Source organism: Pezoporus occidentalis, unplaced genomic scaffold (assembly GCF_034315485.1).
Source record: "Pezoporus occidentalis ecotype Australia unplaced genomic scaffold, CSIRO_AGI_Poc_V1 ctg17, whole genome shotgun sequence".
Lineage (NCBI taxonomy): Eukaryota > Metazoa > Chordata > Aves > Psittaciformes > Psittacidae > Pezoporus > Pezoporus occidentalis.
The window spans coordinates 1,401,400-1,418,063 of NW_026913531.1; the positions used below are offsets into that span (position 1 = coordinate 1,401,400).

The window sequence follows — 16,664 nt, forward strand, 5'->3', positions numbered from 1 at the left end:
CAGATGAGACTGGAGCACTAGATGCTCTAGTTCTTTTTTTCACTAGGTACCTTCCTCCTTGATGAGCTAATCAGTATTTTTCCTCCCTTCATTTTCAACCCCTGCTTATTCAGGTCTTGTAACACTTCTGTGTCCCAGTTGTCCTTTTATCAGTCTTCTTTTTAATGTGGTTCTTTTTCAGGCAGCTGTACAGATGGCATTGAGGGGAGGGAGAGTAAATTATTTGATAACATCAGAGAGGAGCCCATGGTCTAGTCTTGGTGTCCAGCCAAAGAGTGCCAATTACAGGGAGCATCAGACTTTGTCCTGAAAGCTCTGTACTAAAGCATTCTTGCCCTATGGAATGGTGAATGTACAGTTCCTCGGCGTTAGAGGTAGTCAGTTTGATCAAACCCCAGAGAAGCAGAATTTTCAAAAATGTGAGGTTTTGCCATCTAAAGATTGTGCTAAAAAAAGTGAAATGCACCCCCCCACACATACTCCCCTGTATTTAGAACTTAGGCCAGATTTGTAAAGCCAACATGTCATAACCCAGGTAATACCTAAACCCCAGTATTTTTCTCCTTGAAGACAGGCAGGCTTCAAGGGAGCAGTGTCCTGCTTGTTAAAGGGAAGATGCATGACAAAATGATGTGGAGGAAGTGACGGACACGAAGCGTAATGAAAAAACACATGAAAGAATTTTCTTCATATCTAAGTAACTGCGGCATAAGAAGCTGTTCCCGCTGAGGAAGTGAACATCCAGTTCCCCACAGGAATTAGAACTATGTAAGCAGTTACCAAATCTAGAAAAGAATCCTGGCTGCTGAGATTTTTTTGAACAAACTTTCACATATCTTCAGGATAACTGCTTTGTGTACCAACGCTTAAGAAGTTCACGCTTGAACTGCTTGTACAGAAACAGAACACTTCCCATACAGCTTTGGATGAAAACATGCATAATTCATATTCTGAGAACTAATGCAGTTATTTTCCGAATTTGGTGTTAATACTGCTTGTAACATTAGCTTATGCTTACAGTGCACGCAAAGGTGGAGCCTGCTTTATTTCCACCCTAATCTGAAATTGGTATATGTCAGTATTTAAGTGTCTGACCTTTCTATGGAAAAAAGTAATGTTTATGTCCTGAAATACAGGAGTATTATTTCATGCAATTGTTCTCTTCATATTAGGATTCTTTTCTTGCAGTATAATTTTTTCTTATACCTTATTCATAATGCCTGTCTGCATTCTCCAATTATTCTGTGAAATGGATGTCTGCTTGTCTAATTTACAGAATGTTCTGAGACATTGCAAGATGTTTTCAGATGTCTAAAGGAATGAACTGTAAACTCAAACTACTGCTGCTCTCTTGCATATGAGAACAGAACCTCTGGAAAGTATTGTAGAATTAGATCCTAAATTTGTTTCATAATAGGTACTGATAATTGTGATGCTAGAAATAGGAGGTGGAAGGAGTTTGGATTAAACTGTGTGGTTTTCTCCTATTCTGGTATAAATATAGTGGCAGTTTCCTCATGCGTAAACACTTAAATATGAGGATTTTCTTGTTTTAAAATGCTCTAAACAAACTATGGATTAATCGAACTTGATGTTTTTTTTCCCCAGTGTTTTCTAATCTTTGCCAGTTTGGGTAATAACTTAAAAGGTGAGAAAATTTTGCCATAATACTGTACTAGTTCTAGATAGACTTCAATTTAGATGCATTAATAGTACAAAGTTATTTCTAGATGTCAGTGGTCAAAAATAGTAGTCAATATACAGCTCTTGTAGCACTTTTTTAATTTAATATGTAGATGCAGCCAAGCATCAGCATAGACAGAAAGCAAGCTTTTTGTCCAATTTTATACTGTTGACCCAACAGCATTAGGCTGTACTTCAATTTATAGCTTTTATTTTGCCCAAGTATGGGGAAGAGAATAAAAGCAAAGAACAAGTTGCTCAAGTATGTAAGAAAATGCAAATGTATATAGATCTCTAAGGCAGAGCTCTTAACCAAATTAGGTTTTTATTTCTGAGTCTCAAGCACCTTTTATGCTTTACTTTGAAAAGTTTATCAACAACTTGAAGATTCTTAAAATCTAATTTAACTTCTCTGTTATGCTTTACTTTGGAAAGTTTTTATGCTTTACTTTGAAAAGTTTATCAACAACTTGAAGATTCTTAAAATTTAACTTCTCTGTTCTATAAACTCTGGAGTGATAACTTCTGTTTGTCACAAAATCCATTCTCAGTCTGGAACTATAAGCCAAGTTGGTTTGTAGTCTTGATTTTGTTCTCAGTGTTGAAATATCTGGGCTTCAAACAGCAGTTAAATATGGATTTTGCTTCCTTTTTTTCAGTGTTTTAGGGCTTGGTTTTTTTTTTTAAATGCCCTCCATAACCAGTTCTTTTCAGAATTTTGAATCCTCAAGCAGAGGATGACTTCCTGTTTTCAATGTGATGTTCTTTAGGAATAGGTTTGTGAATGGAAAAAGGAATGTCTTCATAATTCCACTGTACTCACTTCAGCCTCAAGAAATATTAGTTCTGCTGAGCAACAAGCTCTACTCATTGTTTCAAGAAGGTTCACTGCCACCAGGATTGATTTTTCTTTGATGTTTCTTTGGGGTGAACTACTTCATTTGAAAGACACTGTAATTTCTAATTAATTCCTGTAACATCTTTCAGCTACCCTAAACGTGGAGAGAGGGGGCATTTCTGCAGTCTTAGGTACTGACATTATAGTTGAAGTTATAATTCCTGTTTTTGTCAGTACACTTTACCTTTTCATGGTATGTGGCATTTTTACCTTAGATTTCTAAATCTAGCAGGGAGGAGTCAGTAACCTTACTCCTGTATGAAGTACAGAACTCTACATGTGAAATCACAGCTCTCATAAATTGGGTTTACTGCTTGCCATAATGCCCCGTTCAACAAAAACCCTTGACACTACTGTCATGATCTTCAGACACAAATAAAATGACAGTTGTAAATTTGTCTCTTTTTTCTTTTTAATAAAAAGGGGGTATAGTCGAGCTTCCTTGATAGAAGTAGGTATGGGAATCAGTTTGCTTAGGGTATGACCCTCAGCAAACATTAATTTCAGAGTCAACATGGATATTTTAATACTATACAGCCATGTAAAATTCTTGAGAGGTTTCTTTGTTGTTGAAGTTACCTTACATTTACATTTAAAAAGTAAAAAAATTACACATTTCCAGGCATGTTTCAACTAAGGCTAAAACATCAGCTTTCTTCCTTCTCTTACAGAAAGACAAGGCATAATATATGTTCCACAGTCTTCTTTGTACCACATGCAGTTGTGCTGCTCGTGCACATCATACAAGAACTGTCATGCTGTTGCTTTTGATAGTTCTGACTACCATTTTGTATATGTAGATGCCATGCATTCAGCTTAGCAGTACATTAGGGCAATTTGAATTGTGATCTGTCTGTTATTAGAACATATCTAGTGAAGGGTAATTGGAGATTTGAGTTAGTTTACTTGTTTAATTTAAATCTAATATATCCTGAACTTTAACTTTGTTCATTCTGTAAGCACCATTACCTTCACAGACACCTAGTAGGGAGCAGAGGAATCTTTGGCATTGGTGATAAACATGCTGTGTTTCAGTGTTTGGCAGGCTACCTGCCAAGTTCTTGTTGCTTGATCTGGCTTTAAGTATGGAGCATTACTACCCCTCATGATATTCTGACAGTGTGGCTGCAGTTGGGATCGGTGTGGATGCAAACGTGTGAAACTTAAGATGGTTTTATAATTTTTCATTATTACTTTCAAGTCAGAATCCTTTATATGACTGAAAAATTTACATTCCTTTCTCTGTAAGATGCTTGCATGAGACTTTTGGTTCTTTTTTTCTCATTTTATCCCTTTCCCTCCCATTAAATAAATATGAAGTGGGATGCCAGTAAAACAACACTGCCTGAAAACACACCTCCAGGTTTTTGTCCTGTTCCCCACCCTTGCCCTTTTCTGGAGCCAACTTGAAGCCTCTAACGTGCTTCCCAGCCTGCACGTACACTAACAAATTCTCTCAAGAGCTCAAAATATTTTATCTTTTTTTTACAGGTTGGTTTGGTTTGGGGTTTAATAAAGCATGCATGCACCCCTCTTCTCTTCAGGCTCACTTCCTCTGTTCTCATCTGCCATTACTTTGAATAAACTTGAGGCACCATGCAAGGCAAGCATTTCTCTGTCATCGTTACGTTTCTCATTTGTTCACACTCTTCTTCCCTGAGAAAGAGCCAGCCTGAGAGTGTGTGCTCTTGGCAAGGAAATGAACCAGGTACTAATTCATGCATTACAGAAACCATAATGTTACACTGTTTTGTGAGGATGTGCTGAGGTAAATTCTATTAAGTGTGTAGTACTGAGTTAGGATGTAATGGTTCCTTTCACGTTCTTTTAGTTCACTGTAATGAAGGTTGTTGCTTTTGTTCGTGCTTTGATGGTATACATGATAGGACAGCTTCATTTATTATTTTTTTTTAATCCAAAACTACATTTCTCAAGTGACTTACCTGCTGTCTGAGGGTCTTCTGCTTGCTTTTGTTCTTGCATACCTGATCTTCAGTTTTGTTCTTGTAAAGCCACCTGAGGTTATAGGCTCTGCAGCAGCTTCAGTGTGAGACACAAAGTATTTTATTAGCAGCTTAAGCAAGTTGTTGGGCTTCAGACAGTGTCTTGCAGTTCTGCTACCTTTTGCAGCTGTTTTCAAGCGTATGTTTCTCTCTCTGAGGAATTTTCTCAGCGGACTCCCTTGTAGCTACCTGTAGCCTGAAATATACCCCAGTACTTGCAAGTGTTTTTCAGAACCTGCCCATCTACACTAGAAATGTAGTTTGGACAGTTCCTTGTCCTAAGGCACAATGAAATGACCTACTATCAGTAGCACAAGTATTTGTATTGGTAAGATTATCTTTCTATAGTTAAAAAGTGTTAAAATCCGTATTGGGGAGGGAGAGGTAGTTTTATAACTTTGTTAGTCTGTCCAAGGCGATAAGGAGTTATCCTGCGTGGTGGTCACTATCTCTTGCAGTAGTACCTCTTGCCAGTAGTCCAAATTAAATGGGAAGAAAGGGGAGAGGATGAGATATAGCGTCTTTACTGTGAGGGTGGTGAGACACGCACAGGTTTCCAAGAGAAGCTGTGGCTGCCCCATCCCTAGCAGTGTTCAAGGCCAGGCCCGATGGGGCTTTGAGCAACCTGTTCTAGTGGAAGGTGTCCCTGCCCGTGGGAGGGGATTGGAAGTGGGTTATCTTTAAGCTCCCTTCCAACCCAAACCATTCTGTGATAGATACAAGTTTGTACCTCAGCAAACACAAGCTCAGCTTTCCAAAAGCTAGGAGGTGGGTTGCCCTGGCTGAATGGGTACTTTGTGCATCAGCTTATTCCCTCTCTCTGCAATGAGAGAGAACCTAAACAGCACCTTAAGTTAAAGCTACGGAAGGGATGGAAAGTGCGTTTAAGCTTTGTCGTTCAATGAGCGACCTCACTGCTCGGGACTGACAGGAGCGCAGCCTCTGGCCGGTGATAGTCACTGCCCGCGCAGAAGAGGGCAGCTCCGCTCGTTACCCCTGACTGCCACCACGGCCGGGCTACCCTCAGCTGGCCACTGCCGCCCGGCCACCCTCGTTGGGGCCCTTGCCCGCTCTGCCGGGATGGCCCATGCGCACTGCGGCGGCTCCGCTTGGCGCCGGCGGAAGCTCGCTCGTGTCCTTCCGGGCCGCGGGCCGGCGCTGGCGGAGGCGGGAACGCTGGAGGCCGGATTTAGGCGGGCCGGGGGCTGCCATGGACAGGTGAGGGGCGCGGGAGGTGTCTGCTGCCGGTGGGGCACAGGTGTGCTGTGGTGTGCTGTGGTGTGCTGTGGTGTGCTGTGGTGTGCTGTGGTGTGCTGTGGTGTGCTGTGGTGTGCTGTGGTGTGCTGTGGTGTGCTGTGGTGTGCTGTGGTGTGCTGTGGTGTGCTGTGGTGTGCTGTGGTGTTAAGCGACGCGTCCCCCTGCGGCGACCGCGGAGGAGCGGTGTGCGCACAGTGCGGGCTGGGGAGTGCTCAGGGCTCGAACCGTTCCTGAGGGGTGTCGGAGGATTTTATGTCGGCCGAGAGCTTTGACCCTTTGAAGTTTAATTTCTTCTGGAGTCCGTTTGTAGGTGGTGGTGGGTTGTTCGTGCAGGGAATGATGGAGCTGGGCCCTTGCAGGGTGCTTTGCGGGAGGGCCGGCCTCGGCAGCTGCAGCTGCAGCCTTTGCTCCCCGCCTCTAGCTTCTCCTCCGCGTTCTATCAGTTGTTCGCGATTTGTTACCCTTCTGCAAGACACGTGAGCTGCCTCAGTCTGGTGGTTTGTGTGTCTGAAGGAAAACGTCAAGTAACAAAACCATGTCATTCGTTCAGTTGGATTTTTCAGTCAAAACGTGAATTTCATACTGTTGCATCTCTTAATAGCTGTTTTTTTTATTATTTTTTACTAAGAAAGTGTCCGTTGTCGTGTAGGAGGAACAAAGTGTGTGTTTTCAAACAAACCCATTTTTCCCCAAGCTGACCAGCATCCTAGGTGTTCTCTAGAGGAAACTAGACATCAGTGCTGGAACTGCTGATGACTTTATGCTTTGTTTAAGCTCCCAGCTGTGGAGGTACTTGAAGCAACAAGACAATCTTCCTCTATGTTCTGCTTGGATTCGCTGGCTTACCTTGTGTCTTTGGTGCTGTTCTCTAGGAATGGTTTTGAAGACAAGTTATCCCCCCGTGACACAGTGATGGTCAGACCTGGGCGGAAGCAAAGCTCTCAGAAAAGAGTTTCTGGTATCCTTTTCCTGAAAGATTGTTCATTTTCTCTTTAATCTTTGCTTGCTGTGCTCACAAGGTGTCTGTATTTTTCCCACTGCTTTCATTTTGAGCATGTTTGGAATAGTTTTATAATGTACTGCAAGTTACTTTTTGGTTCGTACCTGTTGGAAGAGAAGAATGTATGAGTATAATGTGAAATAGAGAGGCATTCTGCAGCCAAAATTTTGCTGTTGAACTGTCTATATTTTCCTCTTCTGTGTGTAGTCTGTTTTCCATGTGGTGGTTTTGTGTGCTAAGAAGGAGAAAAGTTCCAAAACAAAACTATGATTGTAGTGTCTGAAAACTGCTGGAGAGGGATATTAGTGACTGACTGAAAGTGTGACTGGGATATCTGGGGGAGTTTCATTTACAAAAATACTGTATTGTCAGTGATATGATATGTTACTTGGCCTTTGCAGAAGAACTTAAAGATAAGCCAAAAGATGCAATTTTTTGTCTTTTCACAGAATAGCATTTCCTCTGAGTGGGATTTTTTTCTCTCCCTTCCTCTTCCCCACATTTTAGTCCCAAACCATGTGAAAGCTGTTGTAGTGATGGCTCAGAACAGATTATTCAAATAGACTTAGGGGAAGGAGTCAGGGTAGAATAGGGAAAGTAAGAGATTGTTGAAATGCTTGTATAGTCAGTTCTTGGCTACATATAGCTTTATTGTTTTGATTATGAGTTAAATATGATTACAGGGATGTTGCATTGCCTGTGTCCTAAACTTGTGTCATCACATTCATGTGGTCTTGTGTTTCACAGTTTTTCGTGGGCTTATGAACTCAGGTTGATGTCAGCCCAGAGAACTATGTGAGCTGGAGCCAAATCCATCTTGTTTTTTTAAACTTAAGAGTTATTCAGTCTATTATATCTTAATTTTATGATTTTATGCTCTTTTGCATGTATTGTGTTTCCAGAATATTTTGATTATTCAGTGTATCTTAACTTTCCATTCACAGTAATAGCAAGAGAAATTCACAGACATAGATCTAAATTTCCACAGAACTTTCCCCCCCACTTATATAGAATAAGAAAAAAATGCCATGTAATTTGAAAGTTAATGGAATAGTATTTTTTGGTTATGATAGCAAAGGAATCCAGTACATTTTCTTGTCCTTCTGGTTTTTGCAAGCAAAATAGAACCAGTGAAGTAGTGGCCCTGATTATATTGTGCCTAAGAATCGTGATGTTCTTGGGTGCTGATATGACATGGGATACTGAAGCTACTGAAACTTTGACACAACTCCTTCTTAGTAAACCAAACATAGAGCACTGAACCTAGTTGCTGACAGGCAGAAGTAAAGTAGAGAGACAGAGAGATTTTCTGTTCAAGTCATCAGCACACTGGAATGGAGAGAGAGAAACTTTTTTTTTTTACATGCATTCAGTCTCAGATTTTCGTATTGCTTAGCACAGAGCAGCTCCTCAGAGGACAAAAGTATTTTCTTCAATCTGAGCAGTGAGGAGGAGCTCCAGATCTGGTATTCTCGTATCTCCAAACTTTACTTCTCAGTGTTCCTTTCAGCCCTCCAGCTTTTAAACTTTTGGTGAAACATTTTGTGACCTAACTCAGGCTTATGAATGGGATTTTCTGCTCCAGTCTGAATGACTAGATGTGTAATCCTCGTAATATTTGAGCTACAGCAAAATATTTTTCCTTTCCCAGTATTCATTTTGAACAGAGCCAAAAGCATGGTTTCTTAATTCGTTTATTAATCAGTTCTTGCATCCCTGGATGACTCCATTGGAAACATGACACCCAGAGGCCAATTGCTGTCCCGAACTCCCAGTTCATTGCATCGCCAGCCAGGTAAGGCTACTTTATTTCTTTAGTAAAAGGAATTATATGGTTGGACTTCAGAATTGATAACAGTTCATAAGGAGAAAGACATGGATGCACTGTAGTGGGTCCAGTGAAGCACTGCGAAGTTATTTAGAGGACTGGAGGATCTGACATATGAGGAGAAGCTGAGAAGAGCTGGGATTGTTTAGTCTGCGAAAGAGAAGGCTTGAGAGAATCTTGTCAATGTATATAAATACCTGGCAAGAGGGTAAAAGGCAGCCAGGCTCTTCTTGGTGGTGCTCAGTGAAAAGGCAATAAGCACAGCAGGATATATTGGGAATTCTGTTTAAATGTAAGAAAAATTTTACTGTGGAGCTTGGAATGCTAGAGCTGGTTGCCCACATGGTCTGTGGAGTATCTGTCCTAGGAGATAGTCAGAGCTGATTGGAAACCAAACCTTGAAGATAACCAAAGCAACCTTTTCTACTTGACACTCCCTTGGGTAGGAGGGTTGGAGCAGCAGATCTCCAGAGGTTCATTCCAACCTCAGTGTGGTGGGTTGATGCTGACTGGACACCAGGTGCCCACCAAGCCATTCTGTCACTCCCCTCTTCAGCAGCACAATGCAGGGAAAGAAAATGTAAAAGGTTCGTGGGTTGAGGTAAGGACAGGGAGAGATCACTTGGCTATTTCTGTCGTGGGCAAAACAGATTTGACTTGGTAAAATTGGTAATAAATTAATCAAATCAGAGTAGGGTAATGAGAAATAAAACCAAATCTTAAAACATCTTCCCCCCCATCCCTCCCTTCTTCCCAGGCTCTGCCTCCTCACCCTGAGTGTCACGGGGACAGGGAATGGGGGTTGTGGTCAGTTCATCCCACTTCTCTGCTCCTCCTTCCTCAGGGAAGGACTCTTCACACCCTTGCCCTGCTCCAGGACGGGGTCTTTTCCACAGCAGACAGTCCTCCATGAACTTGGAATATTGTTCCTCAGTTCAATAAGGACAGGGACCTGCTGGAGAGAGTCCAGCGCAGGGCAACTAAGATGATTAAGGGAGTGGAGCATCTCCCTTATGAGGAAAGACTGAGGGAGCTGGGTCTCTATAGTTTAGAGAAGAGGAGACTGAGGGGTGACCTTATTAGTGTATATAAATATATAAAGGGGGAGTTTCATGAGGATGGAGCCAGGCTCTACTCGGTGGCAAACAATAAGACAAGGGGTAATGGGTACAAACTGGAACACAAGAGGTTCCACTTAAACTTGAGAAGAAACTTCTTCTCAGTGAGGGTGACGGAACACTGGAACAGGCTGCCCAGGGAGGTTGTGGAGTCTCCTTCCCTGGAGACATTCAAAACCCGCCTGGACACATTCCTGTGTAACATTATCTAGGTGTTCCTGCTCCGGCAGGGGGATTGGACTAGATGATCTTTTGAGGTCCCTTCCAATCTCTGGCATACTGTGATACTGTGAAACTTCTCCAATGTGGGTCCTTCCCACAGGCTGCAGTACTTCACAAACTGCCCCAGCATGGGTCCCTTCCACAGGGTGCAGCCCTTCAGGAGCAGGCTGTTCCAGCTTGTGTCCCCCATGGGGTCACCAGTCCTGCAGCAAACCTGCTTCAGTGTGGGCTCCTCTCTTCACAGGGCCACAGACTCCATGGGCTGCAGGGGTACAGCCTGCCTCACTATGGGCACATTTTCTTTCTTTGTATGTCCAACATCACTTCATTTTCCATTTTCTCTCAAGTATTTATCTCTGATCTTCAGTATACATTACTTTCACATCTCAAGAGTTCAGGGAAGATTTGTGGTGAATGAAGATACATGCTAGTACAGGGACAGAAACCTTTGGTTCTTCAGCTTACTTGATCTGTGTAAAACTGATGCGTGGAAAACTAAATCTGCCTATTGATACAAAGAATTCCAAGGTCCCTGTACGTGTTTGCAATGACCTTGCCGCCTTATAATTTGATGATCTTCAAGACTGGGAACATTCCAAGAAAATTCTGTTTACCTTGGACACCGAGGTGGTGGGGGGGAGGAGGGAGCGGAAACAAGCAAAGTGCCATAAACGTTTGATCATCTGTTTCTAAACTGGATGGAGGCTGATGGAGATCCTGGGCCTGCTTTTTATTTGTGGTTGTATATGCTGTTGTGGGTGTCTTTGATGCCTTTGAATCCAGCAGTCCTTGAGTCCAGAAGGAAACATTAGTGATCTCAATGCTGACTGAAGTGGTCTTGTTATGAAGAACTGCTTCTGAGGTTTCTGCAAGCACTTTTTTCTCCAAATTCAATAACAAAATATTGGGACTGTGTTGTTCGCTCTGTCACTGTTGACAAAACTCCTGATTTGGCTGTCACTGTCTTGCTGCAAACAAAGTTTTTAGATGTCTTCCCAGGCTGTTTGTGATTGATAAGAGGATCAAAGTAGCTACTATTTTCATGCAAATTCTGTACTCTTTGGGCTGTGTGAAGGTCTGTTGTGGTGGAGCTCCCTGTTGTCAGTGTGGCATTTATCATCTTGCAAAGCAGTTTCTCTGGTTTTAGCATGGCTCAGATATTCCTGGCAACACTAGCCACTGCACTGATATGCAGGAGCATCTGGAGCAGATGCAGTGCTTGGTAGAGCAGACTTGTGATTGTCTTTTGTTTTAAGGGTTTGGAGACCAGTTTCAAAGAGAGACTGAAGATTTATCGCTCTTTATGCTCATGGTGTGTGTTTACCAGTGAACTCTGGCAACTGGAAGTGTGTCACATGTTTGATGCATAATACGCACACATTCAACATGGTGTCAGACATATATCTGGAATGCTGCTGGACTTGAGGAGGAACTGAAATGACAATAGATAGGCTTTGTCTTTACATTTATATGTGCCCTACTTGAAAAACTAGGGCTTGAGTGTACTCCAGACTTGGTTACCAGGGTGTTTGTATAACTCCTGCGTAGGTAGTTGTGTAGATTATTAAGTTCCATTATTGATAGTTAACCTCTTTATTTCTAAGTTCTTGGGCCTAAGACTTGCTTTTCTTTCATAACTGATGTTTGTGGGTTTAGTACATGCCTTCTGATGGAAGGAAAATGAAGACAGACAAGAGCAAGTTACTTCATCAGGTTGGTTCGTCTGTTTCTTGTGTGACAGAGCCGGTTTCATAAATACTTCAGTCTGCATAAGATTTCTTTAGAGCTCCTTAATAGACCATAGCAGCCTTAAATACTTTTTGTTTTCAGAAAAGGTTCTCTCTCTCTCTCTCTCTTTTGGTTACAGCATTAACTCGAAGCTTCATGAAGCCATCAGACATGTCTGCCCTCCTGGGAACAGGAGGGCAATCTCCACTGATTCTACAAAGTCCTGGACTGTTTGGCAATCTGTCAGGGGTAAGAGAGAGCATCTTTTTCTCTTCTGTTCCTGTGAAACATATAAGAAACTACAAGCTTACACCTTCTTTGCACCAAGGACAACCTATGGGTGGTACAAGCTTGCTAGTACTACTCTTGTGGCTTGCTACTAGTATTATTTATTATTGTGGTTTTCTTTGAAATGCCATGAGGAGTTTTAAGGGTTTTAAGGACTTGCTAAGTACACCATGTTTGTTAAGCTAGTCCTTAGAACATCAGCTTGTACCTACAAAAATCCTGACTTTGCTTGTTTACAAATTCATCAAAGACAATTATTCTGTGTCAACAAGTTAAACCTCCGAATTTTATTTTAGTGCTCTGAAGTATTAGGCTTCACTTGGATGTTAAAGTTTGGACTTCAAATACCAAGCTCTTGACTTTTCGGATGGTGTTAATTATCTTCTGTCTTTGGAAAAACAGAAAAAAGTTATCGGTGGGGACCTCTGAAGTATTTAATCTATGTTTATTTTTAAATGAACTTGAAACAAGCTAAGATGTCTCTCTATATGCACATTTTAATTCATCCTCCCTTTTAGTTGTAGTTGTAGTTTGTTACAGCCCATTTGTTTCTTTAAATTATCAGGTTTTGGGGCCTAGTTGATCAGCATGATCATGGCAGGGGCACTCTTCCTCTGATTCAGAGCCTCTTGTCATTCTGTAACTAGTGTTTTGTGGAGAGGAATACGCTTTAGGTTAGCATTTAGTGCTTTGACTTGAATCCAGTTTAGATTATCGGGGGAAACTTGGAACTAGACAAAAGCTTTTGCAGGAGGGCAATGGAAAAAGGACTTAAAATTATGTCTTGTGGAAATCTACTTGCTGGTAGGTAAGAACACCCATCAGCCCTTTTTGCGTTTCCCACAGAGACCTGATAGGATTTTACTGGAACCGAGTTTCTTGTTATTTTTACTCTGCAGTTGGAGTGCTATAGCGTTCTGTTCTGCTTGGCCAAAGGGCAGTAATGGCAGAGAGATCAGGCAAGAGGAATACTGTGGGTAGAAACTGGGGCATAAAAGGAAGAATAACAGGTATATGTCCACAGTTTTTGGATATGCTGAAGAGGCTGCCAGAGGCAATGTTATGGGGTTCCCTCTTTGTGGTTTTCTGGGTAGGACCATTTTAAGAGTCTGGAAAAAAATCAACCACTGGCGCATCTAGTTCTTTGTTTAGCATTAGCTGCTGATGAGAAGACAATTGCTGTCGTGGAAACAACTACAGGAAGCTGACCTGTCAGTGCAGTGTATATATAGTCTGTCTTCTGGTTTGGCCATTTTGCTGCTCTGATGTCAGATAAGGTATCAAATACCTCCCCTGAAATAGCCCCCACAAGGTATAGGTACATCTTTATTTCCCCCTGTAATATTCTGATACTTGCTATTATTTTAAACATATATTGCTTCATTTGTTCAGATAGTTTTGGTCCTTTCCAACCCTAACTATTCTATGACTCTATGATTCTAAGGTGGAAAGACTGGTAAATGGTTCTGATTCAAGTTTTAACTATTTTACTTAAATTCTCACAGCTGCTTTACAACATAGTCAGTGTTACTATTGTTTTACTTTGAATGCCGAAATAGTAAGTAAACATTTAGCATAATAGAATATGAAAGTTTACAGTGATTTGTTTTAAAATGAAAAGTGATACATGATGTTTTAAAGTGGATGGTCTTCTTAGATTAGCTGCTACTTTAGTTATTTCCTGAATAAAAAGAAATTGAGAATTTCTGTTTTCTAGATTAAAATTTAGCTTTTCAGAGCTGTTTGCTACAGGCTTGTAATAGAGGTTGCTATTTTTTTCCTTATGTTCTTGTTAATGCTTTTAGTTGGATGAAAGTAGCTGGACAATGGCACTCTCCCCTCAGCAGACAGGAATGTTTGCAAACCTGGACATGTCCAGTATGACAGACAATGTCACTATGAGCGCTGTGATGCTGCGTGAGGATGACCCTGGGGAAGCGGGTGAGACAATCTGAAGTTGTCATCGTAATTGCCCATAGTTTTTGTGTGTGGAATATAAACATCTATTTGTTCTTTTTTTTTTTTATGTATTCTTTTTCTGACATTTCTTTGTTAAAAAGAATCTAGTTTAAAAAGTTCAGCAAGTGAATCTCTTCCAGTTATTGGAGTTTTGATAGTTTGTGTCATCTGTGAAACCTAATGGCACAGATGGGATGCTCTGGTGATGTAAGGCACAAACTGGATTAGTTTTGTGGAGATACACAAATGAGTTTGTTGTTAAAAGTTGCACAGATGACAGATTTACAACAAAAGTTCTGTAATTATTTTACTTACAGGTTCTGTGAATCTTACTGTCTTAGCTGAGAAGTTCTTCTGATTTTATAGCACATAAATAGTACATATCATCATTGTCCTCATTTAGATTTACAAAAGATGAGATGCCTTATCAGAAGGATTTTTTTGTAGTCTGTTTGGTTGGGGGTTTTTAGCAGGTTGTGTCTAATATGGCTGTTCCTTCTTTCATCTGTTGTAGCTACTATGAGCATGTACTCAGATTTTCTACATTCCTTCCTGAAGCATACATCAACTACCATTTTCGATCTTGTGGATGAGTATGAAAGTATTTGTAACAATCAGGTAAGTAGTTTGCCTGGGGGTTTTATTTACCTTATTTTACAGTCCCTTCCCAAAGTAGTATTGCCAGTTTTCTTCAAGCAGAAAGTCAAAGTGCTTCACACAAATGCTTTAAATCTTCCAGCTGGTTGCAGTCTTATGAGTCACTGAACACTAGTATTGAATAGCATCCCTCTTGCCTCGTACACTGCTTTGGCACAGGAATACCCATTGTGTAGCTTGCTGAATACTAAAAATGTCATCTGGCTGCCATTCCACTATATGTGTCAAGTGACAATAAACATTAGCATATATATAGATTTAATTTTTTTTGTGTTATAATAATAAGCTGGATTAAAACATACTTATTTCTGTCAGGTATAAATAAATAAAATCATTATGATGCTTTAAGAGTTGTCTGCTACGTTACTAACAAGCTGGCAGTAGCGAGCTCAACATTAGCTTGAATGTGTCTGCTTTTAGACACAGTTCTATATTTGATTGGCTGTTGATGTGACAGTTCAGCAGGGATTGACAGTTTGAGAGGAAGAAATGATGCTGCTTTTATCAGTAAGCGTTGTTCAGAAGAGAAGAGTGGACAAATCATTTTCTTTTTAAGAGACTTCATACCTGTGTCTGTGTTAAGAAAATGCATTCCTGCCCTGTTTTGTGCAAATCGGTTGTTGGGACTGAGTTAGGGGATGCTGAGGTGTGTATCACAATAGTGTTCTCAAGTGGCAAGCAGACAAGAGAAGGGGAAATAAATGTGAACTTGATTATTTTGTGAGGTGGTGGAACTTCTGAGCTGAAATGGAAGTATCTTCAATTTCTCCTGTATGAGAATATGGATACAATCTACAAGATTGTGGAATGTAGAGTGGTTGTTTTAAGATGTGAAATCTAGGGGGAGCTGATTGTATGTTGGCACAGACCTACAAAAGTAAAGTGAAGGATGCTGCTCCAAGAGCTGGCTTTGATATTGCTATCAGGGCTTGGAATGTGGGTGGAGAGACAGCCCTGAGCTCTCATGCTGCCTCTCATCTGTGCCCTGAGATCAGCCCAGTGGCTCCTAGCAGCCATGAACTCTTTTCCTATTTTCTGGAAGGTAATAGAAGGGAACAGAAAATCATGTTCCTCTCTTGCATCATGATGGCACACCTCATTCTGTTTTCCAGATCTGTTGTTCAGCTCCCACTTAAAAATTGATGAATAAATTGATACGTGACAGTTTGGGTACTCCTAAAACCTAAGAGTTTGAGGTTGTTCTCAGAAGTAGTAGGAGCTTTGGAACTAGCTACTGATGGAGAATATTTATTGTCTAAGTTTTCCTCATGAGAAATAAAAGATAATAGAATTTCTTTTTGGTGATACTGTAAGTTATGTGGTAAGCAGCAGTTCAGGTTTCCTCATTTAACAGAGCTAGAAAGGAAAGGGTATCTGTTGGGCACTGATAAATGCAGTTGCAAAGACTAGTAGGGCTGACCTTATGTTTGATATTGATGTGTATGGGGAAAAATTTTAGGAATTGTGGTGGGTTTTTTTGTTTGTGGTTTGGGTTTTTTTTCCCCAATGGTTCTCTCCCTCCCAGTCTTTTGGTGCTTCTTAATTGAGCAACATAAGCTGGTTTTATCCTGGCTTTGTACAGTGCATTTTAAAACAAAGCTAGTCTCTTGGTTTATGGCTTTTAGGCTGTGGTAATATTATTTTTATTAATAATAAAGGAAATCTGTGATGTGAAGCATCATCTACCTGTTTTGAAGAGATGGTAATCACAAACTTGGTTATTGAAAGCATTCAGGGTAATGAAAAGATTGCTGTAAGGGATGGACTATATTACTGTATTAATGTAAATGTATACATTTATTTATCTCAGGTGAACATACTGGGGAAGATAGTTTATCGGGCAGCTCCTGGACAGCAAAAGTTTTCAAAAACTGCCAGTGTCTTGTGGCTTCTCAAGCAGGAGATGGTGACTTGGAGACTCTTGTCCTCACTTTATAGGTAAGTCCTTTGAAAAGCACATGATGGTTTTGCACTGAGCTTACTTTCTTGGAGATATATATATATATATATATATATATTTAAT

General features: G+C 40.8%; 1 protein-coding gene across 1 annotated transcript in view; it reads left to right on the forward strand.

The window, feature by feature from the left end:
• The first annotated feature begins 5,695 nt into the window (after positions 1-5,695).
• The window catches only part of NUP107 (nucleoporin 107), a 29,777-nt gene continuing 18,808 nt past the window's right edge, over positions 5,696-16,664 (forward strand). The window contains exons 1-7 of the mRNA XM_062613688.1: positions 5,696-5,802; positions 6,714-6,799; positions 8,547-8,635; positions 11,870-11,986; positions 13,831-13,966; positions 14,499-14,602; positions 16,452-16,579. Of these exons, the coding sequence (XP_062469672.1) occupies positions 5,795-5,802; positions 6,714-6,799; positions 8,547-8,635; positions 11,870-11,986; positions 13,831-13,966; positions 14,499-14,602; positions 16,452-16,579 (668 nt within the window). The 5' untranslated portion in view covers positions 5,696-5,794. The remainder of the gene's footprint in view (positions 5,803-6,713; positions 6,800-8,546; positions 8,636-11,869; positions 11,987-13,830; positions 13,967-14,498; positions 14,603-16,451; positions 16,580-16,664) is intronic.